This window comes from Ptychodera flava, chromosome 18 (assembly GCF_041260155.1).
Source record: "Ptychodera flava strain L36383 chromosome 18, AS_Pfla_20210202, whole genome shotgun sequence".
NCBI lineage: Eukaryota > Metazoa > Hemichordata > Enteropneusta > Ptychoderidae > Ptychodera > Ptychodera flava.
The window spans coordinates 8153439-8174271 of NC_091945.1; the positions used below are offsets into that span (position 1 = coordinate 8153439).

Below are 20833 nucleotides of genomic sequence, written 5' to 3' on the forward strand. Positions count from 1 at the left end.
ATATTTTAATCTTTGATAAACAATTTAATGAAAGTTGAAAGAAACCTTGCAAAAATTTTTTTTAGGAAAATCTCCTTTTATGTGCAATATCACATGTAACAGATTTTTTTAAATAGAAACAAACATAACTTACCTAGTTCCCGACACACAACATTTCCTTCATTTATGTTCCAGTTGCCATCATAACACACTTTTGCCCATTTTCCTCTGTGAAATACTTCTACATCACCTGTGGGTTCTGAGAGCCGCACATGTCCTGTAGATAAATTAAGGACAGGATCATGACAGTAATCAAACAATTGAACTGATGTACTGCTGTGTGACATATACAAAGAACATGTTACCCGTTTAATCTGGAAAGTGTCATTAACATAGAATAATAATCGCAATCAGCATACACCAATTAGTCTGACAAATGTTTATCCCAGAGAGTTTTTGACTCTAAATGATGAAAAACATTCTAAAGCATACTGTTCTACTGATATCTTCATAATTTGGATGTCTGAATGAAAGCATTCTTATCTGGCGTATTCACCAAAAGGAAGTACTATGTGTGGACTTTCAACCGAGCACTGATGAATAATGTGTAAATGCGAAAAATGGTAGCTATGGGTTGTTTTGAATAAATGTTAGGCTTACCTTGACAAACTACCCCTGCTGTGTTGTCAATGCCACAGTCATTTATGCCATGTTGCAGCCCAGATTTACAACCCAGCAAATTGCTTTCATTTCCATAGCAAGTCAAATTAGATAACCATATTGGACCACCGGCATTTCTGCCAAAATATGAGTTGTTCCTCACTTCAACAGCTCCAAGTGTATAACCTATGAGTTAAAGATAAGCACATTTTAATTGTAATGTACACGAAATGTAACTAATACTATTTAAACTGACTGCCAATATCCCTCATTTAAAGTAATTTCCTTCACAAGTACTATATTAAATACATATTGCCTGGTCATGAGGGCTATAGCGCCCGTCTATTACCCTGAGGAGCCGTGTGTTACCAGAAACACATCCGCTATTCCCCGAGATCATAGGCCGAGGGTTATAGCGATGTGTTTCTGGTAACACACGGCCACAAGGGGTAATAAACGGGCGCTATAGCCCGAAAAAAGACCAGGATTTAGGTGTTTTATAACACACCACACGCTCATGTTGTATTATGTTGTATAGTTTTAAAGTGTGTTGATATTTTGCACCTCAACAATCCATTGTGACAAGTTTACTATAGGCGATATCTCCACAGCGGTTTCAGTTGTACGTGGTACTTCTTTCTTTCAAAAATATTCTAAGCATACCTAGCGACATCCTCAGTTGCACTTTAATCATTTCCGTCGATGAGCTGTTCAAGTTACTACGCTGCTGGAATGTTTGAAAATGTTGGAAAATCTGTTTAGAGAGAGTGTCGTAGCTAATATCCTGGACGCACATTACGTTCTAGTCACCCGCCATTGTTGCAAAGCTGCAGACAACACTACGGTCACGTGACCGAGCACTTTTCCTAATTTGGTTTAACCTAATTTCCTAGAGAAATATCTTTTCAAAAAATACCCTCTGACGTCACTTTTGTCGATCCGGTGGGACTAGACGTATCTATTTTATCGTCACGTGAGATTGTGGTGTGTTATAATAGATGCTAAGCGGTAGCAGGTCAGTTGAGTCGGTACAATTAGACTGAAATCTCAAACAATTCACAGACGTACATTGTAAGCACATCGCTATAATTCAGCACCCCATCCTTGAAATTGAAAGCTAGTAGCACACACAGTTACGTACTGTAGCATCCTTCATGAAACACTGGCTGATTAATGCATACCTAATTGTCTGCATGTGACGTCTGCATCATTAATATCCCATCCATTATCACAGACTGATCCCCAGGTTCCATTATAAAGAACTTCTACACGACCTTCGTTAGGTCTAGAACCACCTACAAGTCGCGCTCCAGCTTGTGAAATTAAAATAGAATAAATTATTTTCTCGTACCCAATAAAGAGCATACTGTGACTAACAGCGTTTCCTAAATTTATATCTGTGAAAAGGCAAAAAATATCGATAATTAGATTTTTCATTGCATGGAGTGTCACCATATCGTGCAATACGTCATCTGCAGCATTGATTGCAACAGCAGTGATGATAATGATCGTGCCGATGAACTTTCATCCTTTTTGGATATCATTTTACTTGATTCCAGAAAAGTGAAATTCAATAAAGACGTGACACATGGTAAATGCAGGAGGGAGATCGTTCAATCAGTTACAGCATGTATAATTATCGACTCTGGACATAATTCATACCAAATTAAAATTTTTCATTCTGCTGCCGTAAAGTACAAATATAAAACTCGTTTACATGTAAAGAATAATTATTTGCCGCCAAGTGTTTTACATAAAATGTAATAAATGAAACAAACTTAACTTTTTAACCACTCGTACAGCAAACAGAATTTAATATTGAAATTAACAATTGGTAATTGAAACAGTAAAAAAATATATTTGCCACGACAAAATAATTGACTCATCCACTTGCATGGCAAATATGTTGGCCTAATACTTTTGCTTTTATGTCACACCTTAAAGGCATTGAAAAAATAATGAAAACTCCTCACTTTGACAGAGAATCGAGACATCATTGGAGTGGTTACATAAAGGATGCATAGTCAGATTATAGCAATTAGAGAGTGATGAGTTTTCATAAGCACAACTGGCGTTGGTTTCCAAAGTGATCTCAATTACTTCTTCGCTGTATAGGCATTCACTGAGGGATGATGTTTGTTCAACACAAGTAAAATTGGTCTTCAAGATGTCATCACCAATTCCTTGTCCGTAGAATGTTGTGGAAAATAATTGTGTAGATCCAAGAGTATACCCTTCAAAGAAATTATCATCATTGTTAGATGTGTAATATCACCAATCTTTACATATTTATACACTTTTATTGAATCGATATTTATTGTCCAGAATATTTCTAGATTCATCCAGTCGGGCAAGATTTGTTTCAGACTTAATACTGAATGCCTTTATTCATCATTATTTTAACGCTCAAAATAATGCCTGCTTATCAATCCCCTGTTAATGCTCATCTATTTGCCATGACATATATATGAGAAATGTATTAAGACAAAGTTGAATACAATTTATGGCGGCCGTTCAAAAGATTGCCTTAACTGTAGGGTTAGTGAAAATTTACGTTCTCTGTTACGTGATCATTTAACATGGTAGAAAGCAATAAACTACACAGATTCCCCTGACCCACTAACCCACTCTTGAAAAGTCGACAATTATAAGCCTGCCTTCTATATAATAGTATAACAGAAGATATGATAATTATAATCAGACATTCCGCAACATTTGCTTAATTAATTGATGGTCAATATATAATTGACGTAACTGACACAACTAGAACCTCCCTCTGTATTGTCCAGCAAAAATGGGTCATGATAAAATATATGGTATATATGCCGTGACAAATACTCAGGTAAAAATCAGCATTACATGTCACACTTTCAAGAATATGAAGTCGAGGCTTGAATATGTGAAACACATTATCTGTGTCCAAACATATAACTCAACCTTTGACCTCGTATAGAAAGTCAAAAGCATGACTTATGATAATATCTTGCAATATGACTCATTATTAAATCTTACCTAACTCTTTGCAGGCAACATCAGCAGCAAAGGTATTCCAGTCCGTGTTACAAACTGTCCAAAAGTTCACGAGGTTTCCAGTGTTATCAAACTCAAGCCTCTCGAGTCGTCCTCCCCAAGGCAACATTCCATCAGCAAGCCTCAGGTCCGCTAATAATGCATTGAAGAAGCAGCTTGATGTTACTGTTTTATATATTCGCAGAAAAAATAACGGAATGGCTGACCATCTATCACCTGATCTATCACATCTATGACCAGTGTTCAATCATTACTACTGCAGTATGTGTCCGACGCAGCAGAAATTACACTTTTGTTGATATAATGCAGTAAATTAGCAGGTGACATTGAGTAATAAACCTTTTGTCAAAAGCAAGTGTCCGGAGCTCAAAGATGACAGGAAAATAATCGCAATCATACCAATCCATAATCCAATAACACTAGGTCAAAATTTGTCAGACAATAGTTGTAAACATAGACACAAAACAGCACAGAACAGACAGTAAATAGACGGTACACAAACAAAGTCAAATTCATGAAAGAAAGATATATGGACCTCTGCCCAAAAGACCAAGAAGTGATGTCAGGTGTTTCGAAAACAGTAATAATAAATAATCAATGGTAATAGTAAATCTGACTCTTAGAACTCTAGTTCTATTCAGCCATGTGCACAATATTGCTATATCTAGATATCTGCAATATTTATCAGTAAATTGTAAAACATCGCCATGTCACATTATTCATCTACTTTTACCAATGTAAAAGAAATTTAAGTGAACTCGCACTGGAAGAATTCCTTAACGTGTTTAATACTAATTGACATTTTTAACAATCCATTCATTGAAAACTGTCCTGTTTTAACAATCTACCATATGATGATCTCCTGCCCATCTTGAGAAAACAGAGATTTGCAAGTATTTTGATTGCTGATTTATAACATTACAGTGGCCTCACATAAATGCACTTTACTGAAACATCATCAGAAGTCTTTGTAAACACAATCTTGTAAACTATATTTAGCTGTTTGGAATAGTTAAGATAATACGATAATCAACATTAGTGAAAGGAGTAGACCTAAACTTGTCTTACATGAAGTCGTTTAAATCGAAAAATTTCGTTGTCACTAGGTAATCAACATATAGTTCAATTTTATATTCACATAGGTGCAAATCCTGTTTTTAGTTATCTGTTTTCATTCAAGTAGTGAATTACCGATAATAACATAACATGAGATTGCTAGATAAAGAAAATATTTCAAGACAAGGTTTCTATTCTCAATCCTCATGGGTAAATTTTCCACAACCATTTAGCGACCGATGACTGCAAATGTTTACACGATTTCTTAAACATCGGCGGTGTTACGATTTCAGTTTTCCCAGTTTTTCGCTACAATTATGAGTCGGAGACAGTTCATTAGCGCATTGGTAAATCTGCATTGAAAAATATACCATTCATGGGTTTAATTGCTTGTTACACTGTTTAAAAGTCTTTGCAAAAATGTTTATAATGCACTAGGATATTGAATAATAGATGGGCACTAGATTCACATACTCTTGATGTTGTCACTGTGTGACGGACCACTTTAGACAATAAATGCCACGTGATTTATTTTCTAATGAAAACGGAAAAACTTTGTATTTTTACTTTGAACAACATTTGCAAAAATGATAAAGTCATAAAACAACTAAATCAACAAAAAAGTTCTAAAATAAATTTGAAAGAATCGTCATATTTTCGTTTGGAAGAAAACATATCTCAGTGTTCGATATCATACGCGCTGAACGCTGGCAGCTATCTGTGTCAAATGTCACCAAAATGGTCTGCTGGCTGCCACGCATGTAGTCTGCGAGGCTGGAAGGCGGTCATTCAACACCTTTGACGATGACGGATCTCTTCAAAATATGTTTATCCAAAACCCAACTAATACTTACAGTGAACTAACTCTACCGAAATTAAATCGCTGCGCGAGCTTACGGGCTCAGCCCTATTGTAATACGATTAGTTGATCAATCTTAACAAGATGTTTAGTTTAGTTTAATATGACGAATTACTGTATAATCTCTCTGGAACAGCGATGGTATACTTAGCAAGGAATATGATACAATTGTTTCGCTACAATCTCACTCATTATTAGATCCTAAAAACACTATAGATTGCATCAAATATAACAATAGGCGATTGTAATAGGTCGGCACAGAATTAACTTGTTATGGTGTTAGCAGACACACACATCAATAGCGATATGGGATGGGTGCATCATAAATACAGTAACTGTCACACGCCTTATCATTTTACGTTTTACCATGTACTAGTTATAGATTTCAGAGGGGACCTAAATGCACCATGCAGAAAGTGTGCATGATCAATTAATTAAAAGTCGGGGTTCTTTAAAGTCACTTGGTAAAGTCACCTCTCGGTAATTCAGATCATGATATGGTTTATTTAGTTCCATCCTACAAACAACAACTGAAGATAAGTAAACCTGTTAAACGATCAGTTCGTCTGTGGACAGATGCCGCTATTGAAAACCTGCGTGCGTGCTTCGAAGTTACCAATTGGGACATATTTCAGGGATCAGCGACTGACATTAATGAGTACACAGAGACGGTCATCGATTACATAAAATTCTGCGAAGATATCTGCATTCCACTCAAATCATTTACTAAATATCCGAATGACAAACCCTGGTTTGGTAAAATATCAGACATAAACTGAAAGCTAAGCATTTGGCTCACAAATCGGGTGACCAGCAAAGTTATAAGCAAGCTAAGTATGATGTCAGAAAAGCTATATTATCAGCTAAACGACACTATAGAGACAAACTCGAAAATGATTTAACAACAGGTAATCCCAGAGATCTGTGGCAAGGAATTCAAAGAATAGTTAATATCAGACCAACATCAAAATCAACAGCAACCGATAACAAGAGCCTCACAGATGAATTAAATGTTTTCTACAGTCGTTTCGACATCCCCGATAACGCTCTGAGAACACGGGAAATCAGTAATATTAATACAAATGCCACTACTGTTTTGTCAATATCTGTGCAAGATGTTGCTCGTGTGTTTTCGAAAATGAATGTAAGGAAAGCGAGTGGCCCAGACAACATATCACCACGTCTATTACGATCATGTCTGATCAACTTTCGAAGTTTTTGCTGGTATTTTTAATTGGTCTTTAAACATTTGTAAGGTCCCAAATATATTTAAGAAGTCAATCATCATACCAGTTCCTAAAAAGCTACCATCACTCAGCTTAATGACTACAGACCTGTTGCGTTAACCTCTGTCATCATGAAAGCATTTGAACGTCTGGTTTTACAGTACATAAAGTCTGCTCTTCCTTCTTCATTGGATCCATATCAATTTGCCTACCGCAGCAATCGTTGTGTTGAAGATGCTGTTTCTATTTCCCTTCACCATGTACTCAGTCATATTGAAAAGGCCAATTCTTATGCCAGAATGCTCTTCATCGATTACAGTTCGGCTTTTAACACTATAATACCTGTTAATCTTTACAATAAGTTACTTTGCCTTGGTCTTGATAATGCACTCTGTAAATGGATTTTAGATTTCTTGTCTAACCGGCCCCAAATGGTCAAAATGGGGTCGTTTCTTTCGGAATCTATCACTTTAAATACAGGCGCCCTCAAGGATGTGTCCTATCCCCTATGTTATACTCGCTAGTCACGCACGATTGTGCCTCATCCAATGATAGTTCTCTGATTGTCAAATTCGCAGATGACACGACTGCTGCGGGTTTCATTCTCAATAATGATGAAGCAGCATACCGAGACCAGGTGGACGAGATGGTTGATTGGTGCGATCACAATAATTTGCAATTGAATGTAAACAAGACAAAAGAGATGATATTTGACTTTAGAAAGAAGAATAAAATCGATCATCTACCATTGAGGATTCTTGGCAAAGATGTTGAAATTGTTCACACATTTAAATTCCTGGTACCTGCTGCTATCAAACGACTTGAAGTGGGATAATAATGTCGATCACATTGTCAAAAAAGCACAACAACGCCTCTATTTCCTTCGCCGTTTGAAAAGCTTCGGTGTTAACAAAATCATACTAAAGAAATTCTACCGGGCTGTTGTCGAGAGTGTCCTTACCTTTTCGATTACGGTTTGGTATAGTGGTACTACTCAAAAGGATCGCGCCAAACTAAATCGGATTGTTAAGACAGCTGCGAAAATCATCGGTGATGATCTTCCGTCGCTTGAGTCGCTTTTTAAGACCCGCGCCATTAGGAAGTCAAATTCCATAATTAGAGATGTTACTCATCCAGCACATACATTATTTGATTTGCTACCGTCAGGCACTCGATATAGATCTATTAGGACAAAAACCAACCGTTTCAAAATAGTTTTTATCCAACAGCTGTTCGACTTTTAAACGATTTGTAGTGTTACTTTTGGTGTCTTTTTAAACTTGTCAGTGTGATATTATGTTATTTGTTGTTTTATTTCTAGCCTGAGCTCTGCAGATCCACCCAGAATTCCATTGTATTTTCGTTTTTATACATATGGTAATAAAGTGTTATTATTATTATTATTATTATTATTATTATTATTAAACTAGGATGAGTCAGGTACATTTTGAGACATTTAATTATTACATGGTATTGTATCAATTGGGGGTTTTTTTGCAAACATTCAAAGATGTGAATAATGTGGAACAGTGCAATTTAACGGCGCGGTAGGCTTTTTGAACAATTTGTTGCTTCTGTCCTTAATAACTCATCATATAAGTATTGCATGGACCCCTATGCCAATCTTTAGTAGAAAGTGTGGTGCTCTTTGGAGATTGTTATAAACTCACCTTGAACATTCACTGTGAAAACACAGAAAGCAACGTTTCCTGCTGTATCGTTTACAATATACTTTATAACAGTTGCTCCTGCAAAAAACTGTGATCCTGGTTTATATTCACTTTCTGCTATAAGGTTGTCATCCACATTGTCTGTGACGTTGACTTCACTGAGGCTCCAGTCAACATTGATGAAGGGTACCTTGATTGCTTCGCTTGTTCGGTTTCGAGGACATCTAATCTGAGGAGGCTCATTGTCTGAATAAGTGAAAGAAATATTTTTATCGGATATAGTTGCAGTATATGTGCGTCTATTTCAATTCATAAAAAGAAGGAGCATCCTAAGCTTTCAGCACACCATTATGCCTTATTATATTATAGCTTTGTCAATACCAGTGAATTTTGTGACGTCATATCCATACATTATTACTGATAATGTATCTCCATTATTCAGCACTGCGGCCCCACAGCGAGCAAGTTTTTTTTTTGGAAAACGAAAATACATGTAGGACTGCGCATTTAAAAGGAGGGGAAATATCGGATAAACCTTGTAATACACAAAACTATAAATCTTGACAATGGTTCACAATGTTGATAATAATGTCTTACTGTACGATTTATTACATTTTTTGAGTCCTCACGCACGCACTTGCCGTCTGTCTGGCTGGCGCTCAGCATGCAGTCCCCGTCCGATACGCTGGTTGTACTACTACGTTTGTTTACAACATGGTTCGCTTGGTATAGGTGAAACAGAACTCAGTACGTTTGCAAACTCCTAGACGATACTGGGTTTGACACATGGCATATTATGTATGTCAGTGGCCATGTAAACGATGCAAGCGTGAAAGGCTACTCGAACCAGCCGTAAACGGGCCAACAACGGCAGCTTGCTGTCATCAACCTTGACCGGAAGTGTCTACGGAAATTACTACGGAGCCATTCAAAGTCTCGGTCCAAGGTCAGCTACTACCAACAATCATGACGACCGTGGACTCTCCGTTGATCTAACATCTCGGCCACCTAATTCTGATGCACTGACTGTAATCGGAGACAACTTTCATTCATCGTTTTTTTCTCCATGTCTGTGATTTTACCTTGCCTTGTTCTCGATATCGCGACGGTACCGAAACCCTCTAGTATGTTTGTCAACTGTACCTTTCAAGCACCCGTTTACGTCAAGTTCTGTCGTTCGCCAAAATAAAATAGCTCTTCTCAAGGAGCCATCGAAAATTAAATTTATAGACACAGTTATTATTGAAATATAAACATTTGAATAACAATGTTGAACTCTGTTGATATCGTTTGTAATGAATGCTGTACTACTAGCGACATAATAATGATCGTATTGATCAGCTGATACCATGGCATGCAGCTCGCTGATGATCATGCTGATGTCAATGCATGAACATTCCGTTTTCTTCATCTCTGGCATTTCACCGTGTCGATTTTTGAATGGCATGATATTTAAAGGTGATGTTTCAAGTTTGATATAGACGGTAGGGATGCAGTTACTTTTCATTTCCCTCGAAAATACATCGTTTTTCAATTCAAATGAACCGTGAAAGTGCTGGTCATTTTTTGTGCTAAACGGAAACGTGCGTGTTCAGTGCAGTGCACTGTGCAGTGTGGAGTGCATGTAATATGTACAGAGTCAGGGCCGATCATGCTGGACGACGCTCACTGCGCTGGCTTCAAACTCAGTTAAAAATTCCTTTTTTATTCGTTTTCTACAACTACAAATTCACTGGCATTGCCAAAACTATAAAATAATAGCAATAATGCACCCCCTCCCGGCCCATAATGGACTCAAGCAAACTTTGCACTCCATAATGTACTCGGCTTCGCCTCGTACATTATGTCGTGCAAAGTTTGCTTTCGTCCATTATGAGCCGGGAGGGGGTGCATTATTGCTTAAACAACCTATAGAATGACATGTATAAATGTCTAACTAAAACGAAATGAATGTAACAAGACGTATTACAATAAGTTTTGGTAACTGACTGAATGAAAAAAAAGGCAATGGCCCGTGAAAGATTGCAATGCACTTTGTAAACAAAGTTCTGAGGTCCTAAATAGTTGTTATCTTATAAGCTCACCTTGCTCGTAAACTATCAGCATCATAACATTAACAAACATACTACTTCTCATATTGCAAGTTAATTTTTGCTAAAGAGTGTCATTACTTTTTTGTTTTTGAATCTTTTGAACATTTTAGGATTCCACTTAATTTCGGACACCAAAACTTTATAGCTGTAACCAAACATTTTAACCGCAAAAACACTCATTGTTAAAACTTTATGGCTGTTGAGTGCTGAAAATTCATATATGCAAAGTAAAGTACACCGTCAAAGAAAATCCATGCAACAAATGAATGAGTAACAATTCTTAATACTCAAACCCTTAAAAAAATAACGTTCATTTTGAGCATAAGCTCCAAACGTTATGTTTGTAACAGGCACACCTATCAGCTATTTATCAGTCTTTTAAAAAGGTTACTGAAAAGGTTACTGTGCCTGTCAATGGACATGTTTTAATTTCTCAGGATTACGCATTGTCGGCATTACAATTGGTACAGGTGTCAAACCTACTTTTTAAAGGCCAACTTCTCAAAGAAGAGAATTTCAGTCTTCTTAATGGACCGGTTTACGTCTTAACTCTTAATTTCCAGGCAAAAATTTACACTCACGTGACGAATAATTGTATATTAAAAGGGCAAATTTAGTACACCTAAATAAAACTTACCTTCTACTGTTATATTAAAGTCGCATGCCTCGACGTTTCCGGACGGATCAGTTGCATTGTAAGCGACCACTGTCCTCCCAACGTTAAATGGACTTCCTGATACGTGGGTGCCATTCACAACCACTTTTTCTGAATTATCACTAGCGTTCGGACAATGCCAGTGTACAGTTGATGTTGGCCGTCTATGGTCAGTGAATGCTTCGATGTTTTGTGGGCAGGAGATGATCGGTAGTTCATCATCTACAATGAGTCAGAATTAGAAAAGACTTTGTAAAGTTGACTACATCCATTATTTTTGACTGAAAGCGATAACCTTCCAACTGCACTAAGGGAACTCAGTAAACAAAAAAAAACAACAAACAAATAAAACAATGAAGTAACTTAATGAAACATATTAATAATGGGTTGCACTTTACATGTCTTGGCAAAGGGTAAAGCGTATATGTATATCCCCAGGTGATGGGGCGGGAATACAGGTTTCATGGTCTCATCACAGGTTTCTTGTTGCTTTTGTTTATTTTAAATTATACGTCGGACTTATATATTGCGAATAAAAAATTATACTGCCAACTTTAGGTTTCTTGGTCTTATATTAGCACTGGTTTTGTAAAGATCGATTTTTCTCCTTCACTGTGTTATGAATTTGCCCCATGATAGTCCTACGCTAGGGTTTATCACTATGTTGCACCTATTATCAAATGCGTTTGATTGCCGAATGCGCCAAAGCAGGCAAGGCTAAGTTACTTAGCTGTAGACGCTGTCACTACACTATCACCGGATTTACTTTGACAAAGTCAACAACGAACGCACCGGGAAGGGTATGACAGAAGAAAAGGGAGAAACTGTGAAAGCCGTTTCCAGAGAAAACAACTTAAAGGCGAAGCTATGGCGGTGTTCATTGTGTAAGTGGACACCAAACTGGCAACACGCGAGCACAAGCTCCAGAAAATGCCATCTTTTAGGTTTTTTCCGGTCACAAAAACGCAGACAGACTGCCAAGCGGTCAGTGCGAAGCTGCGGCCGATCGAATGTTCAAATTCGAACGCGACTGGCAGACAATTTTTTAGGAAATTCGAGCGTTGGTGGTGGGGAATCAATGACCCTTGGCGATTTGAACCGACCGTCAATCAACTGTATAAACTCTTTTTGCAGGATACGCAAAGGGCGACAAATGGTTGAGATCAGTTTGTGTAATTGATGTTATAGAAATCAAACATAGTACTGGCCAAGTGCTTGACTGGGAGGAGAACCCAACTCATGCGAGAACCTGGGACTGAAAATTGCGGCTTTAATGAGAAACGCTTGCTAATTTTACAAAACGCTGGCAGTTTTCTAACATGTTGAAACCGGGACTGTTCGATTTTGGGGTTCGTTTGTTGCTTCCTTGGGCTGCATAACGCTATTCGAAGCCGTAAAATGGGCTGTCTTGAGGTGGTTCGTCACACCGGCAGCCAGTACTAGAAACCTTTGACCTTCAGAATATTTTAATTTTAATTCACGTGATCGATACTGGTAAACAAAATACCCAAGATGCTGAAAGATTCGTGGTTCATGTCTCAAACAGCGCTGTTTATAAATACGGGCATGACAATCCAAGTACTTTTGACGACGGCAGATTAACGTTAAGGAGAAACTATCGCTTGATGCATAAAAACTGATAAATAAGCCAGAGTATTTTCATCGTGAATATTCCATCCCAATTTGACCAATACAATATCCTAACCTATTGTGGTCATTGGTTTCTGAACACTATCCAAAGATGTTCTTCATGCAGATAGTAATTAGCGAGATGGGTTGCGAAACGGCGAAGAAACATTTACTTGTTCCAATGCCATACAAGAGCTTAGGTATGCCCAATAACTGTACGGCATTTTTACCAGGGTAAAAGGTTATAGAGGTCAATGCAGATCTAAAATGAGGTCCTAAAATAACGATATTTTTGGTCAAAAATGGGTGTGGGGTTTTATGTGTGGCCAAACACCTCTGCCATTTTTCTAAGCAGGTACCGCCCTCAGAAAGATAACCAGTTATATTATTAGTTTTCAAAACTAGTCAAAATAATCTACGACACTCTTCGATGGTGTCTACTTGCGAACGTCCAAAGAACTATGACTGCGACACTAGTTCTGGACACATTCACTGGTTTAGTATAATGATCGATAGATTAATGTATAAAATATACATGCGACTGAATTACCTTGTTGTTGGTAGCTCATTGACGTTTATGGGAGAGACAGCGAAAGTCGAATGCCCAAGGGAGCATGAGGAGTAATACTGTATCCAGTACAAGAATGCATACTTTCCAAGGGAGAACCGCCGATGTCCATAGCTTCCACGCGAAATCCTGACTTGTAGTTCTTCTTGATTTACAGAGAGAACATTCAACTGTTCTTGGTTTTAGTTTTAACTAAGTACACGGGGTCAATTGAAAATTCAAAGCAAAATACCAGGGTGTATAATCTGCGGACCCGGTGGCAGTCACCAGCTGACAACACTTATCGAGCACAACGCTGAATGGTATATGATATAATACGAGTATCGTATGTAACACATGTTTTGTTTTCTCGAAAAAAAAGAGTAATACGAAGAGCTGGGCACGTTGCTGCATCGATGTGGATGAAGGTGAAGCCTTTACTTTTCTTGTCCTTTAAGTTTTGCCCGTTCGTTTTACTTATATTCGGTAATAGATTCTTGCACAACGTCACTATTGTATTCTTTCCACGATTTAAGCTTTTAGACGCCGCTTTCTCGCTTTCTATCACAGTTTACTCTACCAACCACAAATTCAATCTGCTGACACAATATGCGTAATGCATCGTGTGACTTTCTCCTGATTCGTAGACCTTTCCCGCTGGGATTGCTTTATCAACAGGAAACCTCGCCTTCCCAAATCAGCGACATTTCTAACCTTCACAGGGACACTTCAGGTCACTGGGACTCTACGCATGGTCGACCAACGCCACTTTTAGCCGAGCCAGTCGGAAGAGTTTGGACACACGGTCGATACATTACTAGGCTGCGTGGATCGCATACCACTCATTTGACGGAGTTATTTCTTTCGGGTCTGTTCACAAAAGAACATACAAGTCTGTTTTGCCTCCTGTTTGTCTCTGAATACATGAATATCAAGTGTCCGCTATATTTACGGTTGTCCCCTGGACACGGCTTTTCAGAGTTTCTCACTATTTTCTGTTATACCCTTGCTGTTGCGTTTGTTGTTGACTAAGTTGCAAAAGTCCACAGCTTAGTAACATACCCTAAGAAACGCATCAGATACTAGATGCAACATGAGGATAAAACCAAGCGTAAGATCTTTACGGAATAAATACATGGCACAGTGTATCATAAAATTTTTTTACGAAGACCAGTGCTAAGATAAGATCAATACACCCAAAGTCGGTAGTATAATCTTTTTTGGCAATATCTTAGTCCGGAGTATTAATTTAGAATAAAATAAACAACAGAAAAAGACAACTGTGGAGAGACCAGGACACCCCTGTCAGCGACCCTACCCATGGGAACGGATGCGTACGCTTCCCCTTTGATCTACGCTATGTTCAAAAATTCGTCAGGAGGGGAGAGGAAACACGGTGGGACAGAGGGGAAGGACTGGAAAAAGCATTGCTGATCGGAAGTACCATGATTGACTTATTGTAAACGATGACAAAATAATAATAGTTAACAAAAGATGACAACAATGTTGTTTTTATTGTAAAGATACATCAAAAAGCAGGTATTTCTCATACTGATAAAACTAAGCACAAGTCATAGGAAATTGCTACAGCCACTTTGCTGTGTCAAGTTCAATATCATTTGCTGAATTGTATAGACGTGGGTCCAAAGACCTTGTCAGGTACTGTTTGTGCACACATTTATCAGGTACAGTCACTGTATTTTGCACATGTGTGGAATGTCACCTCTTTCATTTTTTTAACACTCATGCTTTTGTATTTTCTACAATACATGCAATATGACGCATATTTACCGTTCGTAAAAACTGAAATATTCTCTCTACTTTTGCAGAGTGGAGACATATTTTAAGGTAAGATTTTGAAATAAATTGAAAGCAGACTAGTTGAACGTTGGCGACGTTTTTTTTTCTTAAAAAAGTAAGGAAAGGTGCAGAGAAGCATTTCTACATCTTGGCCTCCGGGGTATTTGTGAATGCAACCTCAAGCTCCACTATAAACTTCATTAACTGGTTTGTCTGTGTTAAAACTATTTTGCATTTGCGAAGATTAATATTATTATTTACCTGTCTTCTTCATTTCACAACTTATTTTGCTAAAATCTGTATTCTTGTGCGGTGACAAAACAAAAGCAAAGTCTTACCAATTACAGTAACATTCAAGTAACAAGTATCCATATTTCCAGAAGGGTCAGTTGCATTATACTGTACAGTTGTGAGCCCAATTGTGAAGTTGGTTCCGGATCGACGGCTGCCCGTCACGGTCACATTTCCTGAATTATCAGTGGCATTAGGGAATGTCCAATTCACAACTGCTGTGGGTTCTCCTGGGTCTGTAGTTATGTTAATGTTGTCGGGACAGAGGATGCTTGGTTTTTCTTCGTCTATGCAGCAAGAAACAGGAAAGAAAATGTTATGTAATTGAATCCTGTACAAAAAACAAGTAAAAGAGGTTCTGATAGATCGGTATGTGGTTTCTAAATGTTACACTGTTTGTAATATTTAAAGTGTTATGGAGAACAATGTAATGTACCTATCTATTGAAGCCAGTATGAACCTTTTTGACAATCACGTTATTTCGTCTCTCAGCCATTCCAAAGTTTCTATGATATGCTACTTTACTCAATCATGAAGTGACAGGGAAAAGGAGCTAACAATTACTGATACCTAATTTAAGGTCAAAATCAACGTTCCACTATTTGGCCATTGAGATTACAAGTTCTAGCATTCCTATCAGTGCAGAATTCAATTGCCCTATGAGTCACTACTCATTTCCGAAACCAGTGTCTACATTTGTATTACGCAACACCTTGCATAGGAAGACTAATCTTCATTCAGTTCAATGTTTGAACTCCCCCTTGAGAACCATACTTTTTCTTAGGAAGAAGCAGATAGTTTCTCGTCATAATTGCTTGTAATGAACCTGTTTCAGTAACAGACTTGATTCTCTATGACGAAATAGTTTTCTACGAACCAACATTGTATCCTTAATGAGAAATGTAGCGTGCAAACAAATTTCTTAACAGTGAACTTAATTTGTCTACAACTAACTGTGCAATTTCCGTCTGCAAATGATATTCCGTAATGCATTCCTTCTTAAATAAGACGAAGCAAATACCCAATCTTTGATAATCATGCCTTCAAGATTGAGAATAACACTATCAAACACTATAAAGTTGATTTTCATCGATTGTTCCCAAGGGAGGGCGCTGTTCAAGTCACCAGTCACCAAAAAAAATACTTCACCTGTTTTCATTGTACCATTATATGAATCATACATGCAATTATATACAGGGCCATGAACGTCACATTAATAAAAAATCATCTGCAGCCATTGGCTGTAAATTTGTGATTTAAGATCGCCTAATATTTTTGATATAGTTGTAATATTTCTGAATGGTTTTATATGAGTAACCGAATAATGTAGTCAGCCAGTGCGTCAGTTCATTTTAGCTCACGTGTGTAAACACGTGGGCTATTGTCATAGCGATGTCTGTCTGTCTGTCTGTCCGTGTGTGTGTGTGTGTGTGTGTGTGTGTGTGTGTCTGTCTGTCTGTCTGTCTGTTTACACGATAACTCAAAAACGCCTGAACGGATTCAAGTCAGATTTGGTACACAGGTACCATATGCTACTTGCAAGAACTGATTAGATTTTGGTTAATGTGGCTTGCATATTAATGAAGTTATGCAATATCGTTTTTTTCCGTACAATGGTTTCCCTATGGAGACGGTAATGACAGTGTAGACATATATCAAGAAATACTGCACAAAATTTCATGAACCTTTCACAGATGACAATCTCAGAACATTATGATGATACTGTGAGTGTCATGTCAATTACATTCTCATTTACATAATTAATGAACTTTTGTTATTAGTGAGATAACTCTGAAATTTCTGCACCAAACTTGATGATACTTGCAACAAATATTGATCTGATATATATCTAATTATACTTAGAAGCATTGGGCAGTGTCAAGTAAATAAATAGGTCATTTGCATATTTTATGAAGTTTTGTAATTAGTCATATAACTCCGATATAACTTCACCAAATGTGATGAAATCTGCTGCAGATACTGATCCGACTGATATCTAACTGTATTGTAAAGCATTCAGAAGTGTGAAATTAATTAAGGGTTCATTTGCATATCTAATGAACTTTGTAATTAGGTATATAACTCTGAAATTACGGCACCCAAGTCTTTTAAATTGGGTACAGATATTGTTTTGATAAATGTCTAATTGTACTGAGAAGCATTTGGCAGTGTCAAGCTAACAAACAGCTCATTTGCATATTTTATGAAGTTTTGTAATTAGTGATATAACTCCAAAATAACTGCACCAAATGTGATGAAATCTCTTGCAGATACTGATCCAACAGATATCTAATTGTGGTGTATAACATTTACTTGTGTGAAGTTAATTAAGGGTTTATTTGCATATTTAATAAACTTTGTAATTAGTGATATTATGCCAAAATTACAGCGTTAAATTTGATGAAACTTGCTACAGATGTTGATCTGATAAATATCCAATTGTACTGAGAAGCATTGAACAGTGTCAAGTTAATAATTAGCTCATTTGCATATTTCATGAAGTTTTATAATTAGTCATATAACTCCGAAATAACTGCATCAAATGTGATGAAAACTGCTGCATATACTGATGTGACAGATATCTAACTGTGTTGTAAAGCATTAAGTAGTGTAACGTTAATTAAGAGTTCATTTGCATATTTAATAAACTTTGTAATTAGGTATATAACTCTTACGGCACCAAATTTTGTGAAATGTGCTACAGATATTGATTTGATAAATATTTAATTGTGCTATGAATCATTGAACAGTGTCAAGTTAATATAGGTATTATTTGCATATTTAATGAACTTTGTAATTAGTGAAATTACTCTAAAATTACTGCATTAAATTAAATATAACGTGCTACAAATGTTGATCTGATGGATATGTAATTGTCCCATGAAGCATTGAACAGTGTCAAGTAATTAACAGCTCATTTGCATATTAATTAAAGTTTTGTAATTAGTGATTAAATCTGAGAGTACTGTGCGAAGTTAAAAAAACCTGCTACATATAGTGATAACATATATCTTATTGTTCTGTGAAGGGTACTACTATTAATGAACCTGTTGTAAAACACGTGAGCACATTCAGTTCATTTTTGTACTCTTAGTCTAGAGTTCAGACCAGATTTAACACATTCAAATATGTTTCCGCCATCTTTCGCACAAAGTTCAAGTCCCTAATACCCGTCAGTTCGTATCTCTTTAGACACCCTTCACAAGCTTGTAAAGCAAACATATGTGGTCAACGATAATCTTTCCTTGGTACAAGACTGTTTCCATATTATACTTTTTATTGTAGTAAATTAAACTAAGACTTACCGATGATTGCTACCGTAAAGTTGCATGAATTCATGTTTCCAAATGGATCACTAACATTATAGTGGACAATTGTCAGACCGATGATAAACCGAGTCCCTGACTGATGACTACCAGTCACGGTGACATTCCGTTTTCCCGAATTGTCAATAGCATCAGGGTATGTCCAATTGATGACAGCTGTGGGTTTTCCAGGCTCTGTGCTCTTTTCAATGTCATCGGGACAAAAGATCCTTGGATTTTCAACATCTATTCAACAGAGAAATAAAAAGTGAAGAACCTTTGCAGGAATGTTCAGTCAAAATGGTTTTCCTACACCTAGAACAATTTCATCCAAGTACAAATACAACAACATTTATCAGAAATTAAACATAATTTCTATATCCCATTAATAGAGAGAAATATAAAAGGCAATTTAGTCCCATAACCATGACGGGGATGAATCCTGTTTATGATACTCAAAGGCTCTATGTAAATGCAAAGAGGACACCTTATGAATAAAAAAATAATTAGTGAAACACGTCACTTGAATAAGTTTATTTCGTCATTCCTGACTTAAAAGAAACCATCTTTCAACTTTCAATGTGAAAAAGTAGACAGGGTAAACTACTCGGTGCTGATGTTCTTAAACTTAAGACCAGCATTTGCCTAAATGACTTTTGGAATGTGAAAGTTACGTTTTCGTTATTTGTGAGAAGTACTGTTGAAACAGTTGTTTGAATGTAGGCTTTACCTTGAAAAAATGAAACCTTCAACGCAGTGCTTAGCAATGAATGACAGTGAATTTAATTGAGTCCTCAAATGCAAGGTAATATATAATTCAAACGCAGGCAAACTGCTGTTACTTTGAGCATTATTAAACCAATGAAGAGACAGGATCCTGTTGTCTCCAAATATTTGTTCTATTTGATATTTTCAGCACAAACAAGTAAAGAAACTGGACACTTACCAACGACTGTAACATTGAAGTGACATGAATCCATATTCCCAGAATAATCACTAACATTATAGTTAACAACTGTAAACCCAATGGCAAACTCAGTTCCTGGTCGATGGTTACTGGTTACAATCACATATTGTGAATTGTCGGTTGCATTAGGGCGTGTCCAATGCACCATTGCTGTGGCGTTTCTAAAGTCTGTGTTTACGTTGATGTCATCAGGGCAGACGATACTTGGATTTTCAATATCTGTAAAACAAACATATGGTACTTAGAAGATTCTGTTTCATATATATTTTATTTTGGCCTGATAATTGTGACATAGACACTGTCAGGGAGAGTCTCGATGGTTGCGTAAATTGTCAATTCAGAATATTGCTACTTCTCATTTTACATAACAATCCGTGACAATGGTTTACAAAAAGCATCATGATGCAAATCATATTCTCTTCATACATTGCATTTTCACCTCTATATTGTGGAGTGGTACAACTTTGAGCCGAAGACAAAAATTTTGTCGCTATTACAGGGTAATTTCATTCAGAAATCCGATCAAGATGAAATGTTCATACACCGAATGCCATCATTGACAATCAGACATACAGATTAGGTGAGGTGAACTTTTCCATCACTGTCTTGCGCTATCCCGATGCCAAAGGAAGTCAGCCATAAGCTGTCAGGGAGGCTTCGTTCCGCTTGCACCTGAGTTCAGGCTACAGTTGACGGCCTGTTGTCTTCGCTATGTCACAGCCCTGCGCTGCAGTTTCCCATTACGATTGAGAATTACGAACGTTTTTATATGATGAAGAAAACTGATCCTCGACCGTCGAATGACTTGAAGTCCTGTGCCTTCTATGCCTATAGATCATACGATACTTATTTATTCAGTTGATCTTACGTTCTGGTGTACATGTGGCTTTCTGGTCTATCGCCTTCCACGACGTCCACATTGGGCTGTAAGACCGGAGCCGCGGCGTTACTCAGCTATTCAATCGATCGACGGAACGAAAATTCGATTCTTGGGGATAGTTAAAGATTTAGCCACTCGAAATTTCATTGGACATGCGAAACATGTTTAGAGTCTGAATTTATCGCA

General features: G+C 37.2%; 1 protein-coding gene across 1 annotated transcript in view; it reads right to left on the bottom strand.

Annotated features, from left to right (window-relative positions):
* The window catches only part of LOC139117908 (scavenger receptor cysteine-rich domain superfamily protein-like), a 39094-nt gene extending 20182 nt beyond the window's left edge, over window positions 1-18912 (bottom strand). Inside the window, exons 1-9 of the mRNA XM_070681144.1 lie at window positions 18801-18912; window positions 15543-15782; window positions 11211-11450; window positions 8481-8726; window positions 3652-3801; window positions 2613-2873; window positions 1821-1952; window positions 640-825; window positions 134-256 (exon numbers count right to left, since the gene is read on the bottom strand). Of these exons, the coding sequence (XP_070537245.1) occupies window positions 134-256; window positions 640-825; window positions 1821-1952; window positions 2613-2873; window positions 3652-3801; window positions 8481-8726; window positions 11211-11450; window positions 15543-15782; window positions 18801-18834 (1612 nt within the window). The 5' untranslated portion in view covers window positions 18835-18912. The remainder of the gene's footprint in view (window positions 1-133; window positions 257-639; window positions 826-1820; window positions 1953-2612; window positions 2874-3651; window positions 3802-8480; window positions 8727-11210; window positions 11451-15542; window positions 15783-18800) is intronic.
* Between the last annotated feature and the right edge of the window lie 1921 nt (window positions 18913-20833).